Below are 25,998 nucleotides of genomic sequence, written 5' to 3' on the forward strand. Positions count from 1 at the left end.
TTTAATTTGTAAAACTGTAAGAGTCACCCTTTAACACAGCCTGACAGAGCTTGCTAGAATGGCTTTAAACTCTCAGCCTTGCTTAAACTCAGATATATAGATCAATATCAGCCTTCAAAACCTAGTGTAAGCTGAGCACTCTTTTTGAATTGGCAACGCTTGCTGAAAAGAAGTGCTCTACACATGACAAGGAGAGAGAACAAACGCACAGACTCAGATGTACGGTGGCCAGCTGGGCCACTTAGACCAGTTTATTTTATTTTTTTTTATTAAACACAATAATTGATTCACATTATGATACGATGTACACTTTTCAACTGAGCAGTATACTCCGCTAGTCGAGGCATTGATAACGGGACTAATATGTGACAATCTGTCTTCTGATACACACATTATATACAAGCTAAAGAGTGACGCGTGAGAAACCTTTTTTTTTTATTCATTTTTTTCTTTTATAAGTCATGAATGAGACAGAGCACTACTGTCACATATGAGCCAAAGCGTATGACACAAAAAAGTAAATGGGTGCTTTTCAATACTCTCACGAGGCTTCCTCTCTTTACCCCCAGTTTCCTGCCTAAAACCGAAACTGGTTATCTAAATGTTGTTGATCCGCAGAGGGAAAAGATGAAAGAGGGCCAATTTAGACTACTGAAATGCACCCAATCTTTCTCCATATATATATATATATATTTTTTTTATGCAAGCACATGACAAGCACCTGCCACTGCTCAAAGTCTCAGTTATGCATCAGCTAAAAACTGCTCAAAGATGGTTCAAAGGACAGACAACAGAAGAGAACAAAGATTCACAAGTATGGGGGGGGGGCAAAAATCTTGACTCCAGACCCAACATTTCCTAATAGTGATATTTCCCCCCTTCCCCTACCCTTTTTAAGAACATCCTGTAACATTAAATACCCCGATTACATATGCATCCTCCCTCTCCCAACCCGTGCATCCCTCTCCCTCGCTTTTTCCAGTGTTGTTCTGAGTGTGAGAGCTTCACCGCGTCCATCTCTTTGAAGGATTTGTCTGTGTTTGTGTGTGTGTGTGTGTCTATGTGTGTGTTTGTGTATGTGGGACCATCAAGATGCTCCTGTTTAGACGCTGGACTGGTTACCAGATATATCCCCCATCATCCACCTCTCCCACCTCTCCCTCTTCCTCCTCAGCCTCCTCTGCAGTCTCCTCAGCTTCTTTCTCTTCCTCGTCCTCCCATCCGACCCCACTGCCGAAATCTCCTGAATATGCCATTTCATCATCTGCAAGACAAACAGAGTGCAAACAGATTGAATTATCCGCTGTGGCCATCTTGTGTATTGTAATTACTTCTCTTCAGTGTGTCTTCCCCTCAACTTTGATGGATTCCTTTCTGTACCAATGAGAAATGCCAAAATCAATTTAAAAACATTGACTTCTATGCCAAAAAGGAAGGGGCATATGTTTGACTTTGTCTGGATTTTAATAGCTATTTCTAAACCTTGCCAGGGGACCCATTCTTATCAGGCGCAGGTTCAGTCCAACCAGTCCTCATTTATCTTGAAAGACTTTTCTCACAGCGACAAGCAGCGCTTTAGAATGCAAATGACTTTGGACACATGAATGTGGCACTGGTCCCTGCAGTGAGTTATGTTGCGGTGGGCCCCAGTCCTTTAACATAAAGGAAGCCTTGTGCAGAATGTGTGTGTGTGTGTGTGTGTGTGTGGGGTGCTGCAGAGAAATGGGCCAATCCGCAGCAGACATTTTGAGCTGTTTTTTTTTTTTTTTTTTCTTCTCCTGGCTACGTTCAGCTTTCAAGTTAGACTTCTCTTCATATATATTGACAGCTGAAACCTATGTGACTCACCGCAGTCTGGCTTGCCACGAATCCTCGATCCGGCCACTTCTCCCCCGTTTTGGTCAACGCACCAGCACTCTCCCCTGTCGCACTGCTGCTTCCTGTAGTAGCCGTCCTCATCACAGCTGGGGATGAATCGACCTGGCGTTGGCACGCAAAAATAAACAACAGAACGGAAAGTCAGCCTTACGTACCCTATAAGAGCCTACATGTCGCATAATCTCTCAAAAGCCCATGAATCATGCCTCATTACACATGGCGCCGAGCCCAAGTGAGAATGTAATGCATGCAGCATATGTGGCAGCCAATTTCATATTCCATGAATACAAATATGTTCTAGGAGCAAGATAGGGGTGAATAAGTATAAAGTCAGCATATTGCAGCATGTTGGGTGGTGTAGAGTGTGTGTGTGTGTGTGTGTGTGTGTGTGGGGCGGTTAGCTAATCATCATCGGATAAGGGAGGAGAAGAGATTGGAAAGTTTTCAATTTGTGAACCATCCCATGAATATGAAACACAGCCTGTGTTCGCGCATGAGGAAAATATATTGTAGTTGCATTTATCACTGAGGTAAAACTTAACTGAACGGGCTATTTTTCTAAAAGCGACGGTTCGGCCGAAGATCAAAAAAATTAAAAACACATACTTTTCAAATTCCCTTTAGTGCGGTTTATCCATCTAGGTTGTTTGGTGTGAATTGAGAGAATTTGGGGATATCTGCCATAGAGGTGTCCGCCTTCTCGTGAATTTAATGGCACTAGATGGCAATCAGCTATCTGATAAAAGCATGCTAGAACTCAACGGCATCCCTAGTAACCCTAGTTACACAAGACAATCCACAGACAATTTTTGATTTTGGGTGACCTGTCTCTTTAAGGAGAGTAAAGCCTGACTCACGGCGGGGTGCTCGACACTTGAGTGTTGCACAATACAAATCAAAGCGCCGGGCAAGATGTTCAATTCATACTTCTATGAAAGGTTTCAGGTGTCTCCATGGTAACCAGACGCTACTCTCCAGCCGGAAAAGTGACCGCCCAATCACACTGCATGAGGAAATATGACAATGTATACAGCGATACAAAAGGGTCCAGGCACGACCTGAGAGTGAACTGTTGAAGGACATTTAATACTGTTGAATACGTTATTTCTGTCACATGTCTAACACCCTGCTGTATATTATGCTTGAACTGGCATAGTCCTCATATGATGGTAATATTTCAAAGACAACTCTTATGTGAATAAAGAAAGAAAAAGCGTGACATTAATGAGACAAAACACAGAAAAACAGTGTCTGTCGAGTCTTTCTGGGGGAACATCTGAGCGTTGAGCTGGCAGCCTGCCCCCTGCTCGCTGCTCTGTGTCCTTGGAGAGTCCTGACTCAGAGCCCAGCCAGCCAAAATCTGCAGTGCGCACACATGTCCAAGAAAAAAAAACAAAAAACACACGCACACTCACATATTCACCCGCTCACACATACATGTAAGACACACTGACGGCTGCTTTGCTTTGCCGTCTGTCAGCATCCAGTTCTAATCCACAAGACTGATCAGGGACTAATCCCCGCCTCCTGCCTGCCGCCCGCTCGATGAAAACCCCTCGAACGGGAACGACAGATCCAATTGGGTTGAAATGCTCTCACGGCGAGTCAGATACCTACCAAACTTTCTCTTGCCGCCGTCTTTAACTTGGATCCTCTCGAGTTCAGCCAGGCAAGGGGGCTCTGAAAAGAACAGAAAATTGTTTTTTACAAGAGTAAACAACGGAAACAAAGTGCACTCCTGGGCACGATCAAACACAGAACAGAGGTAATGGTGATCTAAAATCTGACGAAAACGATCAAAGGTCAACAGCGAAATCAATGGTTTCTAATGATCTGCAGATTTTAAAATCGATCCCCATGTCTTTTCTTCAAGATCAGTGTTGGCTTGGGACTGAGACCTAGTTTCTGCTTGGCTGGCTGGCAGACAGGCCCCATCTCCCAGCGCTGTGGGAGAAACAGGCTGTCGACGAGCAGCAGGAATGTTTTTACCTCCTCGCGGTGACCCCTCCCCTACGGGGGGGGGGCAGGAGGACGAGTAGGAAGACAAATAGTGACGGACCAGCACACAGCGCAGAGGTGGCTACACCTGAGGGCAGCCGAGCGCCTTGAAGTTTCAATGCGTGTGCCGAGGGGAAACATGTCAGCACACGCGGCACGTGATGAATGTCTGTGTACGTACAGAGCATAAACCCCACAGAGCCCGCCCAGGATACTCACTCTCTCTCCAGAAGCAGAGGCACCACTCGGCAGTGGACACCTTGCCGTCCCTGTAGGAGTCGCAGGAGTTGAAGAAGGGCCGGATGCACACCTCGTACTTGTCCAGGTTGATGGCAGCCAGCTCAGCTTGGTCCAGGTACAGGTCACTATTGGTGTCCAGCTTGGAAAACATCCAGCCTATGGAGTCCTTACAGCTGGCCACCAGGCTCCTGTCCAGCACTGCAAACACAACGACAGACAGACAGACAAACATTTCTTATCAGGGGACAGCTGTACAAATGGAAGATGAAACCCTGCCAGTGTGCTCAAAAATATCTGAGCTGTTTTCAATACAAATCCACCCGGTTATTTTACTGTTACTTGTTTCAATGAAAAACTTCCTTTCCTTAAAGAAAATAGCATTTGATCTCATCATTATCAACCTTTTGCACTGGTTTACCACTTAAATCTTTACAGTCTAGTTAAGACCTGGTGCCAGATGCATAAAAGCATTGTGTAGACTCACGTCTAAAACTATGTGAATGCTCAAAGGCAGTCTTTAAGTTGTAGCCGACACAGCAAGCTCCTGTTTGTGATGCAGCATTGTCTGCATTCATCCACCCAAAGAGCTACTGAAACCTTTCTGAGAGCTGCAGAAAACACGACGGCGGAAGCATCACCAGCACAATCATAAAGCAACATTTTCAAGGATTTTACTCTCCATTTTTCACTTGGTGCTGCAATGTGAGTCATGCAAGTTTGGTACACAGATGAACCTCAGTCAACTTTCCCCTTTCCTATGAAACACTTTTTTTATTTTGGCAGATGTAAAGAGCGCATCAGACCTCACCGTCAGCTGAATATCGACGGCAGTATCACCAAACACACCGATGTTTGTTAAAAGGCAACATTACGGTGTAAGGTCACATGATCCTGGTGCCATGATCTTCTCAGACACTTTGCACTTTTTGTAGTCACATGTTAAAGGGACTCTGTGGAACTTCTGTGTTAAGCTGGAGGCCGTTCGTTTGTGCTAGTGGGATTTGGAATCCAACCTGTGTCGCCATGTAACTGCACGACGCAATTACCCTTGCTCATCATGACTACCTTCTTGAGCCATGTAAAAGGCCACCAGGTTGTTTATTTCAGAGGCATAAAGGGGTTTGAGGGAATTTTACATCTTCACAGTTGTGTAGTAAAATCTGCGAGAACTGTAGTGGCAACTTTAATGTTAGTGGTAGCTTGCAGGCGACAACATCCATTGCCCCCACAGAGATACAATAAAACAGATAACATCGCCAGTTTACTGCCTCTTTTCATAAAGTAGTTCTAACTCCCTCTTTATGCAGTCGGGATTCATGAAGCAGCGGCTCTAACCTGATGTGGTGCTGGCTGCGGTGCTTCTGGCCCCGGACTTGCTATTGTTGTTCTGCTTGGCGTTGGTCTGCAGAAGCTGGAACCAGTCCCTCAGACGCTCCCCGAGATCAGCCAGATCCTGTCCGGTGCAGCCCTCTGCGCAGGCCGGAGGGGGGGGAAAAAAAAAAATATCGAAATTTGTAGCAGCCATTGTTGCGATGACGATCGCTTTACTCGTGCGTGTTTGAGACAGAAATACAAAATGAATAATAATAAATAATCTATATTTGTTCTTTGTCACAGTTATTGTGTGTGTTTGATCTCACCATGTTTACTCTCCTTGGATGTCGGGGCGGCAGTTGGACAAGGACACAGACCTGAACACTTCAGGGTGAGATCCTTCCCTGTAAGACACGCCTGCTGCTCCAGCTTGCACTGCAGCACAAACACACACACACACACACACACACACACACACACACACACAGTGATTAACGCACACACACCAGCGACATCGACAAGGGGACACAAAGGTGAAGTAAAATGAGTTATTGCTGCAACACAGATCAAATATTCATGAGGGTGACGGACTGTATGCCTTAATTCAAATCTGAGATTTTCTCCTGAATGTGCTTTCCAACCTCACACAAGGTCAGGAATAGTGATCCAAAAGACAAAGCATAAATCAATAAACACAGGGGATTCTGTCACCGCGAACCCCCAATTGGTCCTTCTGAGGCCATATATCAGGGCTCTTTGTCTCGGTTTTTTTCCCCCCTGAGAGGCTCTACACACCGCTCAGCTCTGAATGCGCAAGGTGTATGTCACTATTTATGCCACAATGCGCGGTGCATTGCGTAAGCACGTTTTTAACATAAAGTCAAAGCTGTGAATAAACGTATCACCATCTCACTGATGCACATGTCGTTGCACAAAGGTACTGCACCGTATTTCAATGCAAACATTTTAACACGTGTCTGCTGCCTATCCTACATGGGTACGAGGTGTTATGACCATTTTTGCAATTCTGATCAACACAACATGCAGTATGTTATCACAAAGCATAGAGACCATATTGTCAAGCTGAATCTTCACACACACACACACACACACACACACACATACAAGCGTTCTTTTCACTTCTGCACTGTAGGCGTTGCTGTGCAGGATCACTGCCAGTGATTCCCACCTACACTCGGTGATTATCTACCTTCGATTCTTCTCAGAGAAATACACATGTTCACGCCAATTAAGGCAAAAAAAACAAACAAAAAAAAAAAACAACCCACACCAAGAACACATATTTTTTCTATTTTTAAACTTAACCTGCCTTAATTGTTTTTGTCGACAGTTGGGAGCAGCAGAAATGTGCTGCAAGCATGATACTGACGTACAAACACGTTTATGGAGAACACTCTTGTAATCACTTGTACAGCCACAAGACAGCAGCTGTGTTTATGTCTGTCAACTTGTGAGCTTTTGAAAAGAAAAGAAAAGAAAAGAAAAGAAAAGAAAAGAAAAGAAATGCAAGTTACACAAAGTGTAGCTTCATCAGAAGTAGACAGATTTACACATGGCCCCCTGGTGAATTCAGTTTTGGTCTCCATATGGGAAAATATCTCACTCTTGAACCGTTAAAAACTATTTCAATCAGGCACAGGCAGGTAACACTAATACAGTCTAATACAACAGTATTAATCACGTCTTCATTGAGGTTATGATGCTTTTTTCAGATGATTTTGGAGAGGCTTTGATTCATCTTATATCATACTTATTTTGAAGGATGCAGGTGTTTACTCTGCCCTCATTGATATAAATGGGAATGACAGGATAACACCTCTTAGTATGAATCAACCTACTTACCAGCAACACAGTCTACAGCCTCCAAATCATTAAGTTTAATCAACATCTCTCTGAAAACTGAACATCATAACCTTCGTTAAGGAAGGATTTATTTCAGGATTGTGAGACTTTATTGCAAATGTATGAAAAATCACATGGAAAATAATGTTCAGTGCAATGAATAATGTTCTGTTGTTAAGGTTTGCATCAAATTCAGTTTGGCGTTTATTGGCTTCGGTGTACCTTCGAGGCGTAGTTGTGTCCGTCTGACCCACACACAGGCCCGGAGGAGGAGATGGGACAGGGCTGACAGTTTCCATCAGGAGACCTGAGAGCCGGCTGCTTCAGTCTGCAGGACAAGAGGACGCACAAACACTTCAGCCTGGCGCGTCCAGCTGAGACAGCCACTGCTGCGCCAATTCAGAGCACAGACACAGCAGCGGCAACCTGGACACGCAGCAAACAGCCCCGCTCCGTGTCGTCTGAATGCATTCGCTTATCATTAAACAGCAGGCAGCCGCACCGCACTGGTCCACAAAACAAGCTTTATTATCATCACTGTGGCTGACAGGGAAACTGTAACTGGTCTGTGTTATGTAAGTGTGCATTAGCAGAGGCGATTTTTGACTACGCGAGTGTGTTTTGGGACTCGGGTCAGTTCACTCACCTGTGTTCGAGCTTCTTGCGGTTGACGCATACAGCTCTCTGGTAGCCCTGGGCGATGCACACCTTGTGTCGGCTGCACTTAACCTTTTGACAGGGGTCCTTGGTGGTGTCTACATCTGGGAGAGAAGCAGAAAATGAGATGTATACTGTCGCTTCTTGCCCTTTCTCTCTGCCCGTCATTCCACTTTTCACCAGCAGTCACAAATCCCAAACCTCTCTGCTCTATTTGCCCGCTGTTACCTGAGAGTCAGCCCAAATTATTAGAGCGGTGCTGAGCTGTCTCGCACTCCAACGAATTAACTCTGTAAACACGAAAATGAAAAGCCTTGCTCTCTAACAGGATGAAGTTGATTCATTTGTTTCTTATGAAGCTGATTTTTTTTTTTTTATATGCAGGCAGCATAGGGAGATTTCCTGATTTACTTTATTTCTGATGTCTGAGCACTATATAAACAAATACTACAAAAGTATCAAAAGGCTCAATCCAGGGAGCAATGCAGTAGGTTTTCATATGGACCGTATAATAAAAATAATGTGACATAAACAGTTTCTAGTGGAGACACAGAACGAAAGCATGAACAGGAGATGATCATAAAATGGGCCTTTCGACTACATTTTTTTAATATTAAACTTCAGGTGACATCCTAAGACGGATACTGCTCCTGATGCATGGCCGGCTCACTCCACCTCATCCATCACGTCCTCTGCTTGCACCTAATGCCGGACCGCATGTCAGCACCCCACACACACTCATATGTCACAGCTGTCTCTTCCTAGCGGGCCGCCTGGAGCCCGACCTGGATGTCACACTCTATTCTCTTCATATCCCCCCCCACCCCCCCAGCCTTTCTTCACCTACACGATCCATCAGCACGGCACAGCAGAACACAGCGTATTCACTGTTTGGGGTTTCGGCCATACGACAGAAGTCCTCGTACTCAACCCCTGCTCCGACTGCATCCTGCTCCATGGCGCTGTTATTATTTAGCAGACAGGCTTAGGATCTCCTCCGTTGTCCTCTCCGGTGGCTGAATACATTAATGCTGCCTACATCACAGGATTATCGAAGCGAACCGACAGATATCTGATTTGAGAAGCAAATCCAAAACAATACACCCCCCTGTCAGGGCTGAGCTGGTTGTATAACTGACTGACTGACTGCTCTGGCTGAGAAACAGCGAGGCTCGGAGGCATTAATGCCCAGACGCAGACTCCTCATCCATTTAGACTGTCAACAGTGGAGCCTTATTCTCTGGTCGGCCCCTTCCCAGTTGGCATTGATTGTGTAGAATATCTCAGTGTACAGTATCATACACATCTCCCGGCTTTTCTCTCGCTACTCTTCTGTCACTGCCAGCCCTCCGTGCAGGTTTGACGTTCCACCCCCCCATCCAATTCACACCAGTGTATCTGCAAAATCAGGATGCGGCAGCCAATTAAAACCTGGCGATACTTCCTGACACCCAGGAGGAGAAGGAGATTAAGGTACTAATGGGGATACAGCACAGACGCAGGTATGCACAACTATTTATTTTTACAATCCATCCAAGGCAGATTTAACCGACACTCGGGCGGGCGAAATTAAAAGGAGCGGCACGCAAACACAGAGCAGATAATCCTGCCTTCTAATGGCAAAACATTTGTAAATAAATCTTGTCAGTAGCGAACGAGCTACAATGCTGGCAGAGCTTTGTGTTGTGAGTACAGAAGCATAAGGTGGCTGCCTGAGCCTCATGTTAACTTAACAGGCTTCCACGGATTAAAGCAGTGCCTGCGATGATGACGTTTCCATAGCAACAGGCTCTCCCGTGGTCCGGGAATCATTTCTGGGTTGACTGTGATTTGCAGCTCAATCTGGTGGTTCGGAGAACTCTCTCCCTCCCCGCTTTCCGTCTATCAATCTAGCCTTTCTTTCCCCCGTCTTTTTTCCCCGCACTCCCTTTTGTCTTCTCCCCGGATCAGACGCCTTCACTCCGCATTCGCACGCTCCCGCTCTGCCTGCACGTCTGTCGTTTTCCTCGCCGCATCCACGTCTTTCTCTGCTCAGCCTCCCGATGCACCAACCTACTTCCAGTTGTACTTTCCGAGAGTCTCTCCTTTGGTATTAAACTAATGCCCGCAGCAGTAAACCTCTCCTAATTAGGCTCCCCGTGCTTCAGTCTAATCCAATCCCGATTTGCATGAGGTTTATCCCTGCAGATTGAGGATAACGGAAGTCGAGCTCAGGCCCGCATCCTCATCATGACCCTCTTATCTCCTATTTACACACTCAGTCAGTAATATCATCAGTGCAATCCTGTTTTCTAGGTAGCAGCGAAGCCAGACATGTCTCTGGCATATCTACAGTTGTTAGTCCAGTTAACGCAAAAATAGGCTTGGATTCTCACAGTGACGAAAGATAACCAGCGAGCCAGGAAACAGAGAATGAAGGTCTAAACTTAAACCTCGGTTTATTGATTTTCTTGGCTACTTGCAGGCGGTGAAAACACAACCCTTACATATTGCAAACCTGTGACGGTGAGAGCCGTTTATGTACACAAGCAGACATAGAGCAACATTAGCATTCATTTGGGGCTGTATATTCACTCTCCTTTTAGCTCTATTTTGGTCTCCACCAACTCCTGAGAGAAATGATCTGGCTGCTAAATCCTATGTTATGCTATATATACCAGCTGACTACTGCTATAGAGAACCGCGTCATTCAAAGTGAACCAAACAACAGAGAAGTTTCAAGTGGCCCTGACACAAGTGGCCAATGTTTGGGCCACTGCTGAGCATCTGTAACCCTGATCGTAACAATCCGTCCTACACTGCTGGCACTAGTCAGCCCTTGCCAGCAGATTTTGGGGCCGTTTGAGTGTAGAATCAGTGATCGGTGAGAGAAATCACTGTGATTGGCTGTTCAGCCACGTGAATCAGAGCTTGAGTTCCTTTTTTTTTTACATTTTGTCTTTTATACAAAACAAAGAAATAGGGCATCCATTGAAACAACAATGGTGTAGATCTTCTCAAAACAATTAGGTGTTTCCAGAAATGTTGACCATTCCAGGTAAAACTAGAATGGCACCGCGTAAAGGGCCTACTGCACATCCAGTCCCCTTTTGTACACACCCATAGATACCAGCCACCTTATTACACCTTTTATCTGTGCACTATCCACTGAGAAATCAATAAAAAATGTTGAAATCAAATCTTAAAAAAAAAAAGGTGCTAAAAAAATTCTGGATCCGTCTGTTTATCCAGATGCGCACCGAAGTTAGTTGCCTCTATTCTGGGCCGAGACCAATCCTCCATCTAACCTTCATGGAAATCTGTTTGAGGACAAAAACATAACCTCCTTGGCGGACATATAAATAAAAGAAAAATAAAGTACAGCACTCCCATCAAACTGTTCATTCTTGCCACATGAATGTTTCAGGCATGTTGCCCTTCTTCAGCGTGTATTCCGGGAAAAATCTTTCTTATTTGTACAGACATATCAATAAAAACATAACAGAATATATCTACTATACTGCAGCTTTAAATCTCCTGAAAACTTTCTTGTGACCCCAGAATGATTGTGTAGGTGTATAATAAAAAGGTACTAACATTAGTTCAAGCCAAAATTAGATGAAAAGTTGAAAGATTTATTTTAGAGCGTCATTAGGGGATTGAATCAGATTCAGTCGCGAGAGGATGACGTGATGATGTGAGGCATGTCTTAAAAAGATTAGTTTTTAATACGTGGGGTTGGGGACGGGGGCTGGCTCCCCCTCCCGAGTTGGAGGAACATGCTGATCCCTCCACCACCATGTATTTGGGGCTTTGAATTCGACAGAAGCGGCCCCAGGTGGCCCGAGGAGTGAGAGCGGTGGGGAGGGACAAATTTGTGGGGTGTGAAGGTGAGAAGGGCAGCGGGAGTCCCTGGAGGATCGCGGTGGCTGTTTTTGGAGTTTCAGAGTTGTGCCGCTTGTAGAGAAGAGCTGGGCCGTCTCCCTGGTGGGGCGAGTCTGCCCTGATTTGGTGCATGTTGTGAAATAAAGATATGTTAATAACGGTGGAGAGGTCTCGCACAGGGCATCTCCCAGCAAAAACATTTAAAAGTTGCACTGTTGTCTAGATTTTTCTGTTGGCGGGTAAAGATCCAGCTGAAGACTTCCACGAAGCATTCAATGATAATTTACCATATACTGTGTGTGTGTGTGTGTGTGTACGCGTGTGTGTAAAGACTATCTAAGCACCAGTGTATCAACAGCCTCAAGAGGTATCAAACTCTAGACCCAATGAGTGTGGACTCAGCGTGTTTCCCTATCTCCTTGGTGACTGCATTGATTTGAAACCATTGATTTCCGAGGAAAGTGTCCATTCAACATTCACCTGGCCTCCGCGCCTCAGATAAGCTCCAGGAAAAACCAAGGTGCACTTGAAAGTGTATGTATAAAAGGATCAGGTCCTCCATGAGCGCTGTACACGCACACACACTCGAGTGTCGGCGTGTGTGCGCACACACACTTGTTTACTCTTACAAGTCCAAATTACAGCCGCTCTCCTGCCATGTTTACTGTCTTAAGAGCGAGGTGATTCAATCAGCTGCCTGATTGATGAATTGACTGGAGAAATCGACTGCAAATTACCCTGACCTCTCCCTCTCCCGGCGCTGGCTGGAGTGGAAGCGTGTTGCCTGAATGCAAATTTCTCCACCTCAAGTCTGTTGTTGGCGGCGGCTGCCTGTGTGTTAGAGGAGTGTTGACACTTCAAAAGCTCCCTCTCCCTCCGCACGGCGATGTAGCGGTCTGGGCTGAGAAATGAGGCCTGCAGGCTCATCCGAGCTTGGGAGTTAAGACATCGCACTGATTTAGTGATGTCTCCGAGGGACAAATCTCCTCTTTTTGCGCCTTCGCTTCATTAGGCCACTCATAAAGGGAGGCAGATCAGCGGAGGGAGATAGCGCACTCACGTCAAGACGAGAGAAAGGGAAATAGATAGATGAAGGGCTTTATGCTGTGTGAAATGAAAGGAGTGACTTACTATTCATGTGACAACCTAAGGCGAGCATATAAAGCTTTGCTTAAGTTTCATAAAAGCCGCACACACACGGCTGAATGCCTGCATTATAGATACGCCACTTGTGACGTTGATCTATCGACTCTTAACCCAGACAAAAATTAGAGTATAACTCCAACTCTAGTGCCACATAAGAATGTCAGTGCTGGATGATAATGTTTAACGACATTTTTTTTTAATAATCCATCATTTTTCAAAGTGTGCAATATTCATAAACGGCAACTATGGTATGGTCAAAGTCAGGGAAAGATTGTCGTTATGACAAATAAATTACGGTTAGGGTTATGTAACTAAAACATTCAGTGAAGGAGGGAGATCAGATCTGTGACAAGACATGAAGACATCCATCTCACTATCTCACTCACTATCGCCTCTATCGACGTACAGAGTGTCATTATGAGACCGTATGGGCAGAAGCTAGCATGTTCCCATGAAGTCAAAACTATGATGATTATTTCAGTTCATTTTTCATATAGCTCATTTAAAAGAAACACTGGATGAATGCAGACGCTCGATGGCAGTCATGCGGGAAACTGCAACAGCTGACGATCCAGAAATCCGACCGACTGACCAAGAGTCAGTCAGTCACAGTCCACGTCAGATTCTATTTTGCATTTTTTCCCCCCAGTGCACTGCAACAGCTTCCTCTTTACAGACAAACAGAGCACAAAAACGTCCTTTTCCCTCTTTCAACTTTTCATTTTCATCCTATCGCACTCTCCTTCACAAGTCGACTCGCTTCCTCCTCCGAGTCCGCGGTTTCCTCGTCGCCGGGCTGCCTCGGAGTTGGCAGGAATAATGTTGATGTCAGTCGCTTTACACTAAATCACGGCATATTAGCTCCCACCACTGTCACTCTCCTCTCATGCTTTTACTTCCCTCGCTGGCCTTTCATTGGAAACCATAATTAGTCCTTCATTAAGCCCCTGGAAATTGCACTAATGGACTCTGCCATTCAGCCGACTTCATTTGAGCTGCAAATCAAGCGACAATGGGCTAGGACACGACTCTTGTCATGACTTCATCTTGCAGGGGCTCAATTAAGGCTGGAGTCGCAGCAGGAGTCTGGGAGGAGAACTCAGACGGCCTCTACGCATGTCTTCTGCTGGAGTGCAGCGGAGAAAAAGGGAGGAATTAGACTGAAGGTGGTGATGGGTTGAAGCAGAGCCAATGTTTAGCGTCTCCCGGGGGGGGCCACATCAGATCCACTCAAGCAGACAAAACAGACCGCTAACATCTTTCAACCTTTTTTTCAGCTGAGGAGCCGCTTACGAGTGTGGACAGCCAACGGCCGACCCCAGAATACAAACTCGGGACATACGCAATGCTGTCTAATACGATGAACCGCAGACAGTCTGGGAAGCATCTTAGTTCAAATACAGGCCACATATTCCGTCTCCATGCTTTAGGGAAAGGCTAATGACAGTTCACTTTAAATAAATCATGTGGCTTTGCTTTCACTGCATCAGCATGCACGCCAGCAGAGTTGTCTTAATATTTGCTGTACATGTATGAAATATGAATGTGCATCAATCCAGAGCATGTGACGAGACATTTTGAGCACAAAGAGTTTTTTTTTTTTTCCAGGGGCATAATATTCATTATTTTACAGAGCCCAGGAGAAGACCCTGGTATCAAAATGGAAAAAAAGTGTCGAGCACAGAAATGAACAATTCTCTATTCTGCATAACTTATAACCTCGATTCCATTGGGTTTGTCTTGCTACGGTGTGATATGGTTCCATCTTTTTCTTTGGCCTGGACTTACACTTTGTATCTCAGTTACGAAGTGAGTGTTACAGGTAGTTTATTTCCTCATGCCTGTTTCACATGTTTTGCTGCCACCGAAGAAGTACATTCCTGATGAATGAGTAAAATTAGTCTTTACTTCAGAGACTTCAGGCCTTGGCATCACCTGTCAAGCAGCCAACAGTCACCAAGCAAACAGAATTTCAGAAGGAGAGTCTGAAAAAAGCCCAACAGCAGAGAGTGATAGTCTGTGTCTGATATAATAACAGGATAAAGAAGCAACTGCAATTAGAATGTATTTCAGCTGTGGATTCACATTACCCTTTAATGATAGTATTTCATCTTTTACCCTCACAAGGGAAAGACCATCAAGAGGCAGGACTATATTATTCCTAGACTAACATTATCAAAGGGAAACTTGAGCTAATGTGGACTAGGAAAGCCTTGTTCCAAACTGTAATAATTTTATTGAGAACAGACTACATTATCGTTTACTTAAATATTACTATTCTGTGCGTAGATGACCATGGGATCATTTTTCACGATATCATTCATGTGTGTTCTCAGAATGTCTCGCTGCACACTCAGGGTTAAGCAACAAGTATAATTCCCATACTGACGAGACTATATCAACTCATTATCTCCTTATAACAAAGACTGTTTTCTCATGATAACAAATGAATTAATTTTGTTATCTCCATATAACAAAGATTGTTTTCTCGTGATGGGGGCCTCATGATCTCATGAATGAATTAATAATGTGTTAGTATTGATTTTAACCTATGAGAGCTGCCACGAACGGCTTCCATAGCCACTGGCTGTAGCTGTAGCCTACCAGTAAGTTACTCTTTACATAAGTTTGTTTAATTGACTGGGTTTGTTCAGGGGCTACCGGTTTGCAGATGAGAGGCTGACAAACTCCAATCTATCCAGCTGCTTCAGCTAAGATAACGTAAATGTAGGCTGGACCAGACAGTGGCAGCTATGTAGGCTGAAATCAGGACGATCACATTAACCAGCGCGCAATCATCAGCCTTGAAAATTATCCCACGAAAACAAAAGTCTTTCTGAGAAAGCAATCTTTGTTATATGGAGATAATGAAATAAATCAATTAGTTATCACGAGAAAACAACCTTTGTTACATCGAGATAACGGGCTTATAAGTCGTTATCACGAGATAACAGTGCATGCGAAGGAGAAAAATCCATGGCCGTTCTCGGCTTCTGTAGAATATCCTCACTGTCTGAAATGTTCCTGTTCCATTGGCTTCATGATAGCTTGCCAATTGCACATTACTTTATCATTTTAAACTTCTTTTCAGCTTATGTTTGAAGCAACCAGTGCCAGATCAATGTTATGTAGCTAACGTTCAGAGTAACCAATGCCAGACCCATGTTGTGTGGCTAAATGAAATCTATCTGGCTAACGTTTACTTTGTACCATCATACCATTTATTATTGGCGAAATTGTCACTGTTGTTAACACAGGCCAAAGTCATTTGGTAAGGTATTTTCACTCAGATTGTGTTTCTCTAGTGCTAATGTTTGCTAACCAAAAAAGCTAAGGTTAGCCGCCGCATGGACCTGAGATACGTTGCTTCCTAGCATTAGTAGATAAAGTAATTTCTAAATGTCAAGCTAGGCAATTTAGCAATAAGTGCTCTGAGTCTGGATGCATAGCTGCAATTGTCCACACAATACAGTGTTTTACTATGTTAGCCAGGTAGCAATTCCTCTGATTGCAAGCAAACCAGCATTAGCTAACATTAGCCAGCTAAATCCAAAATATCACCATATGTTTCACATGCTTTGTAGCAATGTTAGCTTTTGACTTGCTTTGTCAAGTATAAGTTGACGGACTACATTTCTAAGTCAACATTAGCTAGTGTTATAATGTGTTGGGTGGGCGAAAAAGACGCCTTGGAATTATTCTGGAGAAACCATAGTAATCAGTGGACAAGCTGTTCTCATTTTTCAAATTACAATACAAACTGTTCACACGTTGGCGGCAGAAAGCGATTAAGAGCAAAACCGCTTCACGTTCTTACATATTCCAAAGCACGCAGTGAGAAAGCGATGACAAAGTGAGCGAGACTTACTGTCATTGGAACCTTGATTTTCATCCCAGGTACGGACGTAATCATCCTGCAGAAAAAAAAAAAACGAAGAGAACAATATATATTTTTTTTAGCGGCTCCGGGGAATGAGCAGCCACGTAATTCACACAGCAAGCCTGAGCACACAGTGTTGTTGGTAGCATAACATGTTAACACTCTGTCATCTTCATGGGTAAGTGAAGCAGTTTACATTATCATCGCATACTGATTATAATGTGTACATTAGTCTTTCACCATGATAATTAGCCAAGTGAATCACACCAGAGACAGATGGGTATGGGCTGTGCCTGTACGTCTGTATGGAAATGAGTCCGACAAAAAACTGCACCCACTGCCCTATATGTGAGACATATGGCATCAGGGGTGAGCTGCCTTTAAGTGCCCTGCCTTTTTCCCGACATAATTACAACATTAATCGTTCCAATTTAAATGGGCACGTCGAAGGAGATTTGTGAAAAAGAAACACACGGAGAGACGATGGATAGAGAAGCAGAGATAAAGACACACAAAGACTAGGGAATGAGTCATGAATGAAAAGGACTTTGTACAAAGGCAGCTGGAGGAGCGTTGTAGGAGAAAAAAAAAATGGAGAGAACTGACCTCTACCTCCTGGTGAAATGACAGCAAAAGGAGAGAAAAGAGCCAATATTAGTGAAGAAAAGTGTAAATTTAGGTACAGGGTATTAAGCTGCATTCAGTGACACTGTGAGGACCAGCATTGGTTCTATGGCCCCTGAAAAGTCTGGTTATAACATTTAGCACTGACGCAATAAATTCAAAAACGTCCTTATTAAGATTAATGCAGTCAACATCGCAACACTGCAGATTACGTGCTTCAACAAGACTTTATGGGTCATTTCTAGCATTGGCATCATCATCACCTTTTCCAAAATCCCACCATATTCTCCGTTTGCACAGTGTGATGCTTTACTAAATGCACGTCCCCAAGGTTCACGTCCAGTGCCAGCTCTACAGTACATGTATAGTTATTTCAATCCAGTTTTAACTGAAAAATATTCACTTTTCACAGTACACTTCTTATATATTACCAGTTTACCATTTGTTTTGTATATATAAAAACAGAAATCCATCCTGTGAAATAACCAAAACTGTTTCTTTGTTGAATTTGGCCTTTAATCTAACATACATGAAAAAAGTGAAGATCAACATAATCCTTCTAATTCCAAACGGCATTTTTTGGTTGTATTTTCTTCAAATACAAAGAAATCCCACAAGAGATGGCACAGATTTAAAGCTTTTCTGATCATATTGCTGCATCTGAAATAAAAAAAAAACATGTTACAAGTTATTTCATGATATTTACAACCCCTCCCCTCCCCCTTCTTAGCGATGACTTACTCATCACTGTAAACATTTACTGTACTGGGAGCGTGTGCCAAGCAGCTCCCCGAAAGGTGATAAATCCTGACACAACATGTGAAATAAGCAGCCCTCGTGAAAGCTGGGACCTTCTTCTTTTGACCCTCGCAGTTTTTATTTCACAGAGGTAAATATTTTCATCACTGGCAAGGACTACGCTCGAGCGTTCAAATCTACCACGCTGCGCTTCTGCTGCCCGGCTCCTCTTCTGGTTGCTGCGGCGCTGAGCTCATTTCCCCGGCTCGATGACAGAAAAATCGCTTCCAGTAAACTGGCTTGCGTCTCCATTCTCTCTTAACACTCCAGCTGAGCTTCATGAATGATCGCGGGGTTATGTTGTTTAACCTTGCTGGGCCCGGCGAATCACGCATTAGCAGGGTAAGACCTCAAAGAGTTTACGACCTGGCCATTAATCAGAGGCCTCCCATGTCTCCTTTATTGATGCTCCAGCTCCTGCATTATTTAGCAGCTTCTCTGTATTTGTGTTTCTGCCAGGACCGATGAGGAAAGTGTCCTGCTGCGCTGACAAGACTGGAAATCGATGATTTCATAAAGGAGAGGCTGCAGAAAATGCATTAGGGTGAAAATAAATTCTCCTGAGTGTACGATGAAAGTGAGCATGAGACTCAGGAGCGCGGTGACAAGTTTGGCACACAGCATTGGAGTTATATCACAAATATGACTCAGAGACCAAAAATCTGAAGAAAAGAACTGCCGTTTTTTTTTTTTTTTTTTAAGTGATTAGAGGAAGCGAGCTCGGAGTTGAAAACACTCCGCTGTATCCAGGAGCTCTGTGATCTACCTGATAACATCAGAAAGATCTCCTCTTGTTAAACAGAGCGGGGAGGCTTACCCTCCGCATCAAACATGGCAGACTGCTCGCCCTGCTGCCGAGCTCCACAATACTGACTGACAGATCACAATCCTTCATATCTGCGTGGGGAACGGGGAGGGATCACGACCTGATGAGCCTGTCCACTTTAGAAATTGGGTTCAGCTCATGAGGAACTACAGTGTGGCTAAGGAACGGTGTGTAACAGACAGATATTGTGCTTGTTAGGTGGACTGGAAGAGCGGCACGAACAGGAAACCGGTTGATGGGCGTATGTGTGTGTCCATCTGACAGGTCGCGCGCGTGTGTGTGTGTGACTGACAGGTGATTCTTGTTAAATGTCAGCTGTCGGATGTGCTCTGCGTTCGCGGTGGTTATCCTGAGGGGTTTGTTCGCGGTGACAGTGGAGTGCACCGCTGCCTCATCATCAGTAACAAAGGACAGTGATAACGCTCTCATGTGGAGATCTGGGCGGGCTCATCTGCCGGATGAAGGCTCGTGCTTGACCTTTTCTCACAAATAATGTTAATATCAGTCTTTGGTGGTTAAATCAGACCCACGCAGAACATCACGCTGTATCAAAAGGAAAGAAAAAAAAGAAAAAAAAAAGAAGACCTTATGGTTATAAAATTCACAGCAAATTTCAACCCACGCAGACCATTTCAAACGGTTTTCTTATATATGACGCTGTTTCCATGCCCGGGCCATTTTTACTAGTGAAGTGACAAAAGCCTCAGAGGTGCTGCCAAGTCAATACGAGCATCGAGGTAGAGGTGTGGAAATGTCTGCAACAACACAGCAACGGAACATATTTGGGAGTTTGCAGCCTACACACTGCTACTACTGTAAATACTTGTTGCGTTGTATGTATTCTAAAGGCCCATCTAAGGACGGCTATGCAAACAAACTGCTGTCTCCGGGTAGCAGATGACCCTTAACCCAGCAATGCTGGTCCGACAGACACCTGCTTGCCAGAATGCCACTGAATGCCACTCTGAACTGAAGGTCCTCCCCACTGTAATCTCTCTCCAGACTTCATCAGGGACCGCTCAAGCTGCCCCCATTTTTTTTTTCTTCTTTTTTTCGGTTGACAGCTGAAGGTCCTTAAGCAAATACAAGAACCCCCTTCAAAGACGAGAGTCGCTGAGGAGATGAGGGCGCGGAGAGGCTGACCATGTGCGGTGACGCATGGAGGGCATTTCATTAGCCGGTCAGAAAGCAGGAAAACATCCAAATTTCAGCTGGAAACTGTAATAATAGGGGAGACATGCCGTTGGTTTCAGAAAGAGCAATAAATATCTTTCTTTGAAACAGCACATACTCAGAAGCACACTGCTGAAGTTAATATATACAAGATACTCTTGTAGCATATAACCCCCAAATCTGATGAAATAAAGAAATTACATTAAAAAACATTACATTGCCTTGAGGTTGTCTTTGGCAATCATGCTACATACATAATGGCGTCACATCCTCCCACCTAGATTCCCATAAAGACCCAGTTGCTCGCCACTTATCTTCATGCACGCCGGGCTGCAGGGGGTGCGAAGAAGCCCCGCTGATTCCCTCATTTCTACATGCGCGCAGGGCTGCGAGCTGTCGCTTAAGGATTGCAGAGGAGAGGCGAGAGTCCGGTCCGCCTCCCTTACAGGACGGAGTCGAGAGCGGGGCTTACGTAACAGAGCTCGGAGGGCGGCGTAAGTAAAAGGTGATACTGGGGTTAGTGCTTTTGGGAAACAGATCGATGGACTAAATAAGGGTGGAGACGAAAGCAGCGATACAGAGCAGAAGTTCTCGCTGGTATTTGCGAGACGAACCTGGGCTTTAAACATTTAGTTCTTCTCCCTAAATTATGCTTATCTTTCTGTTTTCCTTCAGGAGCAGCAGCGAGTGGAGCGCAGAGTGCTGGAGGAGTATTTTTGCTTTCTCTCAGGCTATATATACGGGCCGCCCTGCCTCTGGAATGAAGGTACGGCTCTCTTAAAAAGACACTAGATTGTTAGAAGATAGAACAGTGGAACACATTGCCTGTTTTTAGTTACGCTTCAATGATAGTTTCATACATGAAACCAGACCTACACCCTCGTTTACACATATTAATCCCCGAGTTCAAACAGAGCCGTATTTAACATTCTTATGCTACAGTAGCCATCAAGGGCAAACAGGCCGCAACTTGCACATAGACCAGAAATGAGACCAAATACGAGCAAATTGGACACGCATAACACATCCACAGCATTTTGGAAACGTGCTGCAAACACAAACAAATACACGAACGGGCTGCAATGGCCCCAAATACTTCCCGTTAAGAAAAACAAGTAAATTCAGAAATTATCCAAAGTCAAAAACATACAAACCCCCCCACAAACACATGCACATGTTGTGTGGCTAATGGTGACGTTAAGAAAATGTACTTCAGTATATTTATTTACTGTAGACTGGTTGTATTTTTACATTACACCACAAATTAGGCTTTATGTTCCTCTGCACAGAAACTCTGAGTCCTATTGTGTGTTCAGCTCGGCTTGAAACTATCAGCTCTGAGCGCGAAAGCACAGCTAGTACCGTTGTGTTGATACCGCAGAAAATAATTGAATTGAAATTGCTACTATAATGCAGGGGTATATTGTAAAAGTCAAAATGGCAGAAAATCACTTCTTTGCGGGTTGTACAGCAAGTGTTTCCGTACCTCAGTAAAGAAATACCCACAGATGTGATGCCTTTGCTTTTCACACAGCACTTCACAACAGCAATCTTAGACACAAACAAAGACCGCTAGACAGAGAAGGAATGTGGACTTTTCGGCAACAATGTCTGGTTTCTTGCATGTTTCGTCAGTGTGTGTGCCGAAGGAGCATTTCAACATGGGCGGAGAAAAGAATGCTCTCGGCGAGAGGTCGTATTTGTTTCCACATTTCGCGAACATCAGATGTGTAAGATCCAAAGCCAGATTGTGTGCCAGACACAATAGATGCACCAGGATGTGCGCAAAAAAAAAAAAGCAATTACAGCCGAGAGCGTAGGCCCTCCCGCAGGTCTAAGTTAGAATGAATAATTTACATATTTCTTATGCTTGAGTTTGCAGATAGATTCCTATCTGAAAATATACTTTGACAGATGAACAGGCATATTGTCTGCATTGCACTCCCCCTTACTGGTTCATACATGAATAATCCCTTTCATACTGAAGGTGGTGGACAAAGGCTATTCATTTACATCTGCAATGAGCGATGTGGCACTTAAATGCTACAGATATATGTACGTTATACATAATATTTCCCCGCCTCGTTCAAAAAAGGCTCTTCTGACTTTATACTCAAGTAGAGGTGGCTGACGTCAGAAGCACTGTGACGGTGAAGGACAGATAAAGGAGCGTAAAGATTGGACTCAATTACGTGAATGGAGAATTGCTTTTTCCATTTCACTGGATTCATATTAAAAGGTCCAGGACAACAACGCACGGGTTCTGCTGAATTTGAGAAACATTTTGATCCATATTGGTGATGAGCTCTGAAACTGTATGGCTTTGTCCTTATCTTTTTGACATAGCCACAGCATGCACAACACACACACACACACACACACACACACACACACACACACACACTCACACACACAGACACACGCACAGCTGTAAAAATCACACTTAGTCCACAAAGTCTCTGCGCACTCATGCCAGCTCTGTACTCTCTATCTATAAATAAAATCAGACCTTGTGCCTTTCGGGGCCCTGCGGGGAATAAGAAAACAGTCTGCAACTCACAGGAGAATCTGGTACAAACAGCGAGAAGCTTCACACTTCACTGAAAACACCGAGCTCGACTGGAAAACAGACATGTGCAACAATGGAAAAATCAATGAAATTGCCTTGGTAGGGGCTTCAAGAGGGATAATAATCAGACATTGATTTGAGACAGGGGAGTCTAAGACAATGTAATTAAATAAGAGAGTCACAATGGGATCAACATTGGATTGAAACGTGTCTCGTCTTGTGGAAAAGGCAGACCGGCTCTGAGAAAGTCCAGTTATCGACTTAGTTATGTCCAATGCTGCTGACATCGCTTAAAAAAAAAAGGATCCATATGAATACTACGGGTCGTCTATATGCTTGTACAAATCATTTTGAACACTAGCAGTTGTTGCTGTTTTTTAAAATCATCATCTTAATTCGACCCTCCAACGTATGTACAGTGAACATCTCATTAGCTGTTAGCCTACCAGTTGCTATACCTGTCTAGCTGAGGTTTTGCAAGCTAAGGCGTGACAGGATCAGGCTGCTACTTTAGTAAGCTAGTTGGCCTGACATGCTAGCAGCTGCACCTTTGCCATTAAGCAGAGAAACACACTGTTTATTACAACGCTTACACTTTTGCAATCGTATTTTTTGTTTTCGGAGCGGGCAAGACAAGCAGATCCTTCTTTTTAACGGAGCGGTCTTATTGACCTTATTGATCCCTGTGCACATTACTTCAACGTGTGAACAGATCCTGCAGGTCACGCCTGAGTTAGTTCGGACCAGGAGACCTTCTCACCTGTCAGCGCCTTCCAGAACAAGCATCTCAGCTCCGAACAACGTGGGTTTCCATGTGTGCATGTATCTGTATGTCTGTGCATGTTTTTCTGAGTTGGATCACAAGAAATACTTGGAAAAATGTGTGTTTCAGGGCCCCTCGTGTCTTCTTAAAGATCAGCGATCAAATTTCTCAACGAGCCCGCTCTCAGTTGATCTCGGGTGCTGAAACATCCAGATTTACAGCGTCATGTTCAAACGCTTTTCTATTCAAAATCCCTTGTTTTAATGCGCCTACAGGAGCTGAGGTTATACTGGCTGTGACTCAGCCTGGCTCAAGCCCAAAGGTAATAACACTTGGGTGGCATTTACTGTGGGGACAGCCACTGCCACTTAGAGTTATTGTTAGTTTTAAAAGAAAAAAACGCCGTGATTTATTGAACCTGCCTCACGGGCGCTCAAAAGCCACAAACAGTCTCGTAATGATTTAAGAGGCGTAGTGCATTTTCAAATGAGGGCTAAACACGGAACAAACACGACTATTGAGTTTCAAAGTGTCCTTCGTCGCACTGATGCCCCCTTTCAGACTATTTTGGGGCTGTTTACTGTTCAGTTTTTTGTTGTTTTTTTTTTTAACTATAGAAAGAGTTAATTAAACAGATTCCTGGATGTCAGGTGTTCTCTGCAGCAAAACAGCATATTTGGCATACCGACTCCCATGTGTAGCCAACACAGAAGCGGGTCACTTGGAGAAGCCCCGCTTGTGAAATGCAACTGCTGGCACGCTGGGATTTTTTTCGCGTCTCCGAGGAAGAATGCTGGAACGAAACGATGCTTCGGGAGGCCCGTCTCTTTTATCTCCGCTATTAGTCAAAACTGCGGGGAGAGATCTGGATGAGGGCAAATTCATTCAATCACGTATAAAATTGCATCTGCTGAGAAATTGGATATTCATCACCTTTCTCCACCACTTAGAAAGTCCCCTCCGTCTCTCCTGCGGCACCTGTGCCCTTCAGCTGTGGCTATTGTGCTGCAGTGGGAAGCAGCTGTAGCCTTGCACGGAGGGCAGGCGTGATGAAAGGCTGTTTCCTCTTTCTTCTTCTTCTCTCCCTTCTACTCAATTACAGCCCACCTAGGCCTCTGGTAGCCAGCCAAGACACCCCACAGAGCACCAGTCGCTCCTCCAAACCCTGACTGACCGGACCGTCTCTCCCAAAACCGCTGGAAATGAACGAGATGCACTCCGGACGTTTTGCAGCCTCATGGAGAATTATGAAGCGAGATACGGAGCGACTCGTCGCGCACAAAGCGCCGGCGGATAAACTAATGGATCTCTGATAAGCTGCTATCACGACTCGTAGCATGAATGCATCAGTTAGCGGTCCATTCCAAACATCAGAAAAATGGGGCAGTCGAGCGGCTGTGAGATGGGAGAGCCAGACCGAGCGCAGGGTTACAGGCCATGATTTACTGTTCATCTAGATAGTCTTTAATGGAGTATTTGGCTCCAGCGTTAAAGATGCCATTATCCGCAATCGTGTTTCGTGCACTATGGGGAAAATGATAAAAAGAAGGAGCACTGACGGGTGCACCCGCAATCACAAAGTGTTAAAATTCTGCTGGACTGAGGCCAGTTTAGGAGCACGAGAGGCTAAAATCAGGCAGGTCAGTGAAAGTATTTAAAGTAAAGATTGCCAGAAGCTGCTGCAAGTGCCTCCTCCATTCTGCGTGTTTAATCCACTGGCATCGACAAGGGATCTGATGTTTTTCGTGCTGGCACCAATGTGTTTTCCTGTTGCCTAAAAATGAAGCGAACACATGACAGGTGCGAGCGGGGCTGGCACCGGGTGGCCCCCCCCCCCCGACGGGAGAGGTATGTGTTTTTGAGATAAGCATTTGCCAGGCACTGACAGAGGAAACACTCACAAAAATCAATCTTTTATGTTCATACCGGCACGTGCGATGAGAGCTGACAACAAACGTCCTTCTTTGGGTTGGATTTGCGTTGCTATGTCATAATCGTCATCCATTTCAGGGCACACGTCTGAGTTTATCTTAAATCAACAGGAAGTAAAACATCAGAAACAATTTCATGGCTTGGCGATTTCACGGACAGCTGTCATTTTTACAAGGGAAGTCGAGCAAAAGAAAATTGAATTTACCGTTGGCTTGCCTTTAGAAGACATAACAAATTGGATCCACTGCGCGCACAATGCCGAAAAGTCTCCAGCCATTTAATTTCACACTGTAATGACAATAGACAGGGCTGCAACTGGTGGGACGATCCCAGTTGACATCTAATTGTCCCTGTAATTAAGTCTTTGAATGTCTGCGCGCAAAACAGATTTAATTCAGCGTCTGTTCTTTAAAATGCTAAAGACACAAAATGAGCGCATTACAAACAACAAGATGTGTTTTGTTATCATATTT

At 44.5% G+C, this 25,998-nt stretch overlaps 1 protein-coding gene across 2 annotated transcripts in view; it reads right to left on the reverse strand.

Annotated features, from left to right (window-relative positions):
• Window positions 1-220: 220 nt before the first annotated feature.
• Window positions 221-25,998, reverse strand: part of spock2 (SPARC (osteonectin), cwcv and kazal like domains proteoglycan 2) — a 30,444-nt gene continuing 4,666 nt past the window's right edge. The window contains exons 2-11 of one of the 2 annotated variants that reach the window (XM_037124986.1): window positions 17,447-17,455; window positions 16,829-16,874; window positions 7,940-8,054; window positions 7,516-7,621; window positions 5,757-5,865; window positions 5,452-5,586; window positions 4,096-4,314; window positions 3,496-3,558; window positions 1,849-1,980; window positions 221-1,264 (exon numbers count right to left, since the gene is read on the reverse strand). In XM_037124986.1, coding sequence (XP_036980881.1) covers window positions 1,119-1,264; window positions 1,849-1,980; window positions 3,496-3,558; window positions 4,096-4,314; window positions 5,452-5,586; window positions 5,757-5,865; window positions 7,516-7,621; window positions 7,940-8,054; window positions 16,829-16,874; window positions 17,447-17,455 — 1,080 coding nt within the window. In that variant the 3' untranslated portion in view covers window positions 221-1,118. The remainder of the gene's footprint in view (window positions 1,265-1,848; window positions 1,981-3,495; window positions 3,559-4,095; window positions 4,315-5,451; window positions 5,587-5,756; window positions 5,866-7,515; window positions 7,622-7,939; window positions 8,055-16,828; window positions 16,875-17,446; window positions 17,456-25,998) is intronic. The other variant, XM_037124987.1, reaches the window with a different exon arrangement.

Source organism: Acanthopagrus latus, chromosome 15, assembly GCF_904848185.1.
Source record: "Acanthopagrus latus isolate v.2019 chromosome 15, fAcaLat1.1, whole genome shotgun sequence".
In the NCBI taxonomy this organism is placed as follows: Eukaryota; Metazoa; Chordata; class Actinopteri; order Spariformes; family Sparidae; genus Acanthopagrus; species Acanthopagrus latus.